The following is an 8,008-nucleotide window of genomic DNA, read 5'->3' on the forward strand; positions in this document are numbered from 1 at the left end:
CAATCAGTCTTCTTCTAGAGAAACCTTTCAACTCAACTATTACATTTATGAATTAATTTTGTTTTCCTGGAGTAAAAGTGTCAATCTTATTTGTTTTCCATATTAAGGGGTTTAGATTCCTTACACTTTCACTTTCATACTGGACACGTATACTGGGGACCTAGAAGGAATAACTTCAACTTAGGTTGTATTAATATTATTATAATAATTAAAAAAAAAGAATTTACACAAGCATTATCTTATATCTGATATATTAATATAGAAATTTAAAAATAAAAATGCAGTCCTGGGAGTTAAGCAGACAAAAAAATAAAAAACAAAACAATCAAACCACACATGATTCCAGCATCACACAGAACCTTTAAATATATTTTCTTTCAAAAGAGAAAATTTTAAAAAATTGTTTAGATACAACGACTGTCAGCAGAGCAGGAAGCCAATCAGTCTTTCAATATCATTGCACTGCTTTTTCAAGCAAATAACTGAAAGACACAAAATTTCAAAGATATTTTATTCAAAATTCTCCATCTAGGAGAAAAGATATATAACAATGTGCACACATGCTTTAATAACTTATTTCACTGTACAACTTGCATCCCATACAATGGTACAATAAATCAACAAAAGAAAATAATTAGCACTTAAATAATCTATCATGTAAATAGCACTGAATACGGGGTTCAACAAGGTGGAATCTGTACATTTTTCCATGACTGAGCCAGAGCATCTGTCAATCTAGTTGAGTATGTGTCTAAAAATCGAGATGTCTACACCTTTCTTATTAGTGATGTGAAAGGCTATTAGGACCTATGTTGGTTCTGGTTAAATTTGGTGGGTGAGGGCAGAGGGGCTCATCACTTTTATCCCTTTCTTATAAATACTTTTTCCCTTTTATGTTACTTCCACAGTTTTAAATAAAAATATATTTTATGCTTGTGTATACTATTTTGTCAATACTGTTGTAGCACAGAATTATGTTAATTGGTTATTTTATAGCTAGCAAAATGGTCCAAACACATTAAGGAAACAAAAGAGATTGACCACTTAGTTCTGCCAAAGTAGCACCTAGTAAAATAGCATGTCAGTAACGTCCTCCTATGGTGCAGGCAAAGAGACGTGGTAACAACTTCAAAAACATGGGCAGAAATTGAAGGAAGAAGATACTATTCTTGTTCCTGAAAAAAAATCTTACTAGTTAGTATTTCTCTATTGCATTTAATAATCTCAGAGTTATAATGATTGCTAAATCAGAGGAAGACTATACAAGAGGAAAACAAGATAAAAATGAGTGACTAGTGAAATCTGAAATTCTTCCAAGAGATTATATTTTCCAAGAAAAAAAAAAGGCACAGGAGGTATACATTTCAATTTGGCTCAAAAATAATGAAAATTAACTGAAAAAGTTGGCAATAACTACTGAAACATAAAATCAAATTCTCTACATTTTCTGTGACAGAGCTCAACAAACAAACAGAAAAACACCTTGATTGTGGTTCACCGTAATTGGGACTATACATACTGCCTGATGTTTCTACACAGACTGAATCCCAAGGACTAAGTCTGCAAAGTAGGATGGAACAGTTGATTTCAATAAAACATCTGCTTGATCAATATTTTCTTTTTAAAACTTAACCTATGTTCAAGCTAACTTCCTTTTGTGGAACTGAAACGATTTAAACGCTCTAATTTTTAGCTGATTGTAGAAGTATTACAGTAATCCCACATACCAAGGAACACCAAGAGATGGAAAGTCAACTAGTATTATATCTGTGAAAGCTAATTCAGATTTCACTTGGATACTTGTAAACCATGAATCATAAGTTTCAAAAAACAGTAGTTGTGGTCAAGTTTATATCCTATATCTTTAAAAGATAGCAATAATATTTATTATAATTGTAAACATACGTCTGTCTCCCAAGAGAGCACATCTAGGAAAAGGTGCATTTATTGTAAGTGCACCTAACATCCTCTTACAGGCTTTCTGTGACAACTGCAGTGTAACTACCATTGCTGAGTAGGACTCGAGGGCATAACTCGAGGGAATCATGTTTCCCAATACCACCGAGCTACTTTACCAGCAATTATGATCGTGGTGCAATATTAACAAGTTACACATTTAAAAAGTCATTAGAACATCTCGTTCTTGGACACTAGTATAGAAAGGTCTTCCAAAGATAAAGGAATGGAGGCCTGGTTTAATTTTCTCAGCTAGAGCCATTATTATGTTAAGATCGCCCTCTGCTGTTAAATCAAGGTCTATCTTCAGGTTCCGAAGCGATTTAAAGGGCTTTTTCCCCTTCTGCCTACAAATAATAAAAAAGAAATTATAATACAGAAAACGTCCAAAGGGAACCAAAAAAAGCAACGTATGAAGGTTTTTCTTCCATTTAGGAGTCTGACTTACGTATCATCTTCTATATATTTTATTAGTGTCAAGGCTTTTCTGTGAAGGACGAGCAGAAACTGTGCAAGGAAAGTACTCCTGAGAGATAGACCGGGTTTCAAATGAAAGACCTGCAGGATAATGAAGCGTTTTTATAAATAATTTGCCCCGTTCTACTTATACACAGCATGTTTCTGTCTCAGCGCTGACAGTGCCTGGCAGATAACTCACATTAGAGCAGCTAACCACTTCCATAGATGTGCCCTGACACACAGGAGGAGGTGGAGGTATGGGTCTGGGAGTGATCTAACAGTTCTGTTTTATCTTTAAGAATTGACTCAAATTTTTCCTTCTGCCTTAGACTATATCCGTGTTCATTTTATTTATTATTAAAAATCATGATATAAGTTACTTCTAGCTGTGTACTTTTCTCTGCCCACATCTTCAAATAAAATTGGAGCTACCAGAGGTGAGCCATGCTTAGACTATGGTTTTGTTTTTTTTTTTAAATAAATAAATAAATTTATTTATTTATTTTCGGCTGTGTTGGGTCTTTGTTGCTGCGCGCGGGCTTTCTATAGTTGCAGCGAGCAGGGGCTGCTCTTCGTTGAGGTGCTCGGGCTTCTCATCACGGTGGCTTCCCTTGTTGCAGAACACAGGCTCTAGGTGTGCGGGCTTCAGTAATTGTGGCTCACGGGCTCATTAGTTGTGACACGGGGGCTCTAGAGGGCATGCTCAGTAGTTGTGGTGCACGGGCTTAGTTGCTCCACGGCATGTGGGATCTTCCCGGACCAGGGCTCGAACCCGTGTCCCCTGTGTTGGCAGGTGGATTCTCTACCACTGCGCCACCAGCGAAGTCCTAGACTATGGTTTTGAGATATTCATATTTTTCTGTTTTTTTGGGGGTGGGGGTACATGTGTAGTGGTAGAAGGATTTTATTCCTGCTTGGGAAGCATGGAATTACATGACTTGGAATTATCCTTGAACTTTGCAATATGTCACAGACCACAAAGACCTGGATCCAAAATTCCTAGTCAACCTAACGATTATGTTATTTCAAAGCTACATCTATGACACTGTTTCTTGGCCTGATCCCCAGAAAGATAATTATGACAAATCTCTGTTATCTTAAGAAATAAGACCCATATAATCTAAAATTTTCTTCAAAATCTAGATTTTTTTCAAAGGAATGAGACAATAAAGATGCTATCATGTAAATAAGTTTTAAAGACATTTTTTGCTCAATTAAGGCAAATAAACATTTGTACAATATCCCCCTTACCAAAAGAAAACACCCTTGGGTTATAAGTTAGTGCTTAGAATTAAAACATTTATTATTTGAACTGGGGGATGCTGCATCTTTAATTGTTCATATACAGGCTACTCCCCTCTAACAATTCAGAAGAAAAATAATTTTGACACTGTAGAAAGATCAGAGACTCTACAAAAGGACTTAATTCTAAATTATATATATAGTACAGGCAGTGTGGGATATATTGAAAAAGAAAACATGTCATACCATTCACTCTGACAATCTCAGGTTTAACATTTACCTGATCCAGGAAGGCTTTTACTAGAGTGTCTCTGTGTAAGACATCTTGAAAAATATTCCTATGAAAAAAACAGGCCAAATGTTGAAATGGTTTCCACAACCTCTCACACCAGCCAATAAATTAAATTCTTAGAAGTGGGATTATAAACATATTTATAAGAATTAGATATATATATTTGAAAATATAAAATACATACTCATTTAAACTCAAGGATACATTTGTCTATTACTGGAGTTTGTCAGGCCACAAAGTAATTATATTCTCTTAAATAGTATAAGCAGTCCCAGGAAGGGTATGTATGTCTCTATCATACACATTATAAAAAAATACCGAGAGCCTTAGGCAATTAATAAATATAATTACCAATTCCCACCATCTCAAAAATATAGAACAGCAACAAGAATAAACACATACCACTACCACCAAAACCCAAAACAAAATAAAAGGTTAACTTCACATACTAATAACTTCTAATAAGCAGTTTAGGAAGAAAAAAAGGTAAGAGGACAAATGCTGGGAAACATTCAAATGGGACTAAGGAACACACACAGGATGGTTATCTGCAACGTCCTGACCACCGGGTTTGTGTCCACAAGCCCATCATCTGGCAAGTAACGTGAATCAGCTACCTAAGAAAATGTTAGCTACATTGGCAATGAGCAGAGTAAGAAGTCAAGTTGTAATTCACACTTGAGATAATGTTTACCTACCACACAACCTAGGATATAGTATGTTCTTAAAAAAGACTGTCCCTTTCCCAACCGCCTTTGATCTTTTCTCTTCTTCCTTCCCTTTCCTTGCCTTCTACTTCCCTAAGGAATTTACTGGGATGCTAGGTTATACTCAAGTCAGAGGGTAATATAACATTTACTAAGGTAAGCAATTCTTAACTGAAAAGAAAGACTGAAAATAGTAGGGATCATCATATAACTGACAGGAGTAGCAGGGAAGGAGGTGTGTGCGCAGAGGTAATAGGAAAGTACCTAAAATTTCCTAGTTTTAGCAGATGGGTGTTCCCTACTATAGAAGAAGGAAACTCAGAAGGGGGAAAAATCAGCACTTCACAATTACTGGCTCTCCAACTGGTGGCCAGTGTGGGCACTGACAACAACCTTTCTCTGGCTTTGGAGAGAGAATTCAGCTATTTAACTCTAGTGTTCTGAATATATCTGTTTCATAAATTGACTGTATTGGTCATATGTGAATTAGGTGAAGCAAAGTGTTAAAAAATTCCCCCAAAAGCGCTCTCCAGGAACCCACCAAAAAGTAGAAAAAAAAACCCAAACACTTTAGGAAAGAAGAAAATGCTTGAAGGATCAGATTAATTTTGAGAATTTTGACACGTGTGCCAAAATTACCTATATGTGAAAACTTAGGGACCTGAAATCTTATTTTGACCAATTTGTTTTCTAAACCAATTCCCCTAAATCTTTCAAAGGACCCAACAAGAACACCAGAGAGCTGGGAAAAGCTGGGTCCTAATGAAGCCATCTTTCTGCACCTAGAGCCACATGAGGCTGGGGATCCCTTGGACATGGTGTTTCCTTGCTATGCTTTTGGGCAACACCTTCTGTCTGACTATTGGTGCTTCACATGTCAGTTGCCTCAGCTCAAAATTTTTCTTCAAGACCCAGGACAGGGTTGCTTGCTCCAATTTTACTGCTGCCTTATACACTCAAACCTGGATTATACTAGTTAGCATTTACTGAGCACATTCTATGTGCCAGGCATTTTAAACTGATTAAAGAGAACCATGATAGTATACTACAATTTCTTTTCCTGATTTCAGAACATCATTTAAGTGTTTTATAATTCATATTTATAATCTTTCTTTTTTCTAGTTGAGTCCACATACAACATGTTATTATCATTACTTTTTTTCTTGTTAATTTACTGATCAGACTTTATGGTAAGAAATGAATAACACAATATAAAATGCAAAGTAAAAGAATGCTCTATTAACATATTTTGACAGTTTTGCCACATTTTATATTTATATATCAAGGAAAAACAGACTTAGAATTACCTCTTTAGTTAATAAGGTTTAGTTAATAATTAATAAGCCTTTTATGACTCTTACACACTAGTGTATAAGCAATGTAAGGAGCTGGGGCTGTCTGGTTGGCCACTATTAACCTTAGCACCAAGTACTGTGCCTAGGGGCTCAATAGACATTTGTTAAATAAATACTTAAATACTTATTTTTAAGGACTAATCTAACCTATCTTATGGGAAACACAATTATATTAAGAAAAGCTGACATTTAAGAAAAAAATGCTTGATTAACCAAATACTTCTTCCAGTATAATTCTCCTAGTAATATTTCTTTCCTTTTAAACACCAAATTGTTTTCTTTCTACTCATAAAAGATACAGTTTCCTAATATTGCTTAATGACAATATCAAAAAGCAGGCACGACATACAAATCAGGAGTGAAGCTTTCGTCCGTGTAGATGATGGTATCCTGAGCCATGTCTTCTTCTGAAGTGGCTCTCCAGAATGCTGCCAGCTCTGATCTCATGTATCTACGCTGATTATAAATATGTTCGTGACAGGGTGGCATCTGCTTGACGGTGTTGACGTCCACATCTATGTGTGTGGTGGGATAGGGCGCGTACATGACTTGCCGGAAGGGAAGCACAAAGCTTCCAGTTGAATCCTGTTATAAACGAAAAGAAAATTTACTGAGAGAGGAACCAAGATGGCGGAGTAGAAGGACGTGCTCTCACTCCCTCTTGCGAGAACACCGGATTCACAACTAACTGCTGAACTGTCATCGACAGGAAGACACTGGAACTCACCAAAAAAGATACCCCACATCCAAAGACAAAGGAGAAGCCACAATGAGACGGTAGGAGGAACGCAATCACAGTAAAATCAAATCCCGTGACTGCTGGGTGGGTGACTCACAGACTGGAGAACACTTATACCACAGAAGTCCACCCACTGGAGTGAAGGTTCTGAGCCCCACATCAGGCTTTCCAACCTGGGGGTCTGGCAACGGGAGAAGGAATTCCTAGAGAATCAGACTTTGAAGGCTAGTGGGATTTGACTGCAGGACTTCGAAAGGACTTGGGGAAACAGAGACCCCACTCTTGGAGGGCACACACAAAGTAGTGTGCGCATCGGGTCCCAGGGGAAGGAGCAGTGACCCCAGGGGAGACTGAACCAGACCTACCTGCTAGTGTTGGAGGGTCTCCTGTAGAGGTGGAGGGTGGCTGTGGCTCACCGTGGGGACAAGGACACTGGCAGCAGACGTTCTGGGAAGTACTCCTTGGTGTGATCCCTCCCAGAGTCTGCCATTAGCCCCAGCAAAGAGCCCAGGTAGGCTCCAGTGTTCGGTCGCCTCAGGCCAAACAACCAACAAGGAGGAAACCCAGCCCCACCCATCAACAGTCAAGTGGATTAAAGTTTTACTGAGCTCTGCCCACCACAGCAACAGTCAGCTCTACCCACCACCAGTCCCTCCCATCAAGCCTCTTAGATAGCCTTATCCACCAGAGGGCAGACAGCAGAAGCAAGAAGAACGACAATCCTGCAGCCTGTGGAACAAAAACCACATTCACAGAAAGACAGACAAGATGAAAAGGCAGAAGGCTATGTACCAGAAGAAGGAACAAGATAAAACCCCAGAAAAAGAAAATTTACTGTCTTTTACGCCAAAAGGTATGAATAACTATCTTTTAATTAAAAAAAACAACTGGCTTTAACTTAGCAAATCCAGTTCTAGAAATTTATCCTGGAAAATGAATCATGATTGTGTGCCAAATTCCAGTGATGTGTGTGTTACAGCACTGGGTTAGACAGTAAAACGCCAGAAACAACCTAAGTATCCAAAAAGAGAAATGATTAAATAAATAAAAATGTTTTATTGTTTAGGTGCTAAAAATTAAGTTGCCAATGTTTATGTGCTCATATTGAAAGATGTTCACAATACAGTGTGAAAAAGGAAGTTAAAAAATGCAGAGTAGGGCTTCCCTGGTGGCGCAGTGGTTGAGAGTCCGCCTGCCGATGCAGGGGACACGGGTTCGTGCCCCGGTCCGGGAAGATCCCACATGCCGCGGAGCGGCT

At 38.0% G+C, this 8,008-nt stretch overlaps 1 protein-coding gene across 2 annotated transcripts in view; it reads right to left on the bottom strand.

The window, feature by feature from the left end:
* Positions 1–494: 494 nt before the first annotated feature.
* Positions 495–8,008, bottom strand: part of C9orf72 (C9orf72-SMCR8 complex subunit) — a 23,901-nt gene continuing 16,387 nt past the window's right edge. The window contains exons 8-11 of one of the 2 annotated variants that reach the window (XM_007114689.4): positions 6,361–6,596; positions 3,938–3,995; positions 2,405–2,514; positions 495–2,303 (exon numbers count right to left, since the gene is read on the bottom strand). In XM_007114689.4, coding sequence (XP_007114751.1) covers positions 2,117–2,303; positions 2,405–2,514; positions 3,938–3,995; positions 6,361–6,596 — 591 coding nt within the window. In that variant the 3' untranslated portion in view covers positions 495–2,116. The remainder of the gene's footprint in view (positions 2,304–2,404; positions 2,515–3,937; positions 3,996–6,360; positions 6,597–8,008) is intronic. The other variant, XM_007114690.4, reaches the window with a different exon arrangement.

This window comes from Physeter macrocephalus, chromosome 9 (genome assembly GCF_002837175.3).
Source record: "Physeter macrocephalus isolate SW-GA chromosome 9, ASM283717v5, whole genome shotgun sequence".
In the NCBI taxonomy this organism is placed as follows: Eukaryota; Metazoa; Chordata; class Mammalia; order Artiodactyla; family Physeteridae; genus Physeter; species Physeter macrocephalus.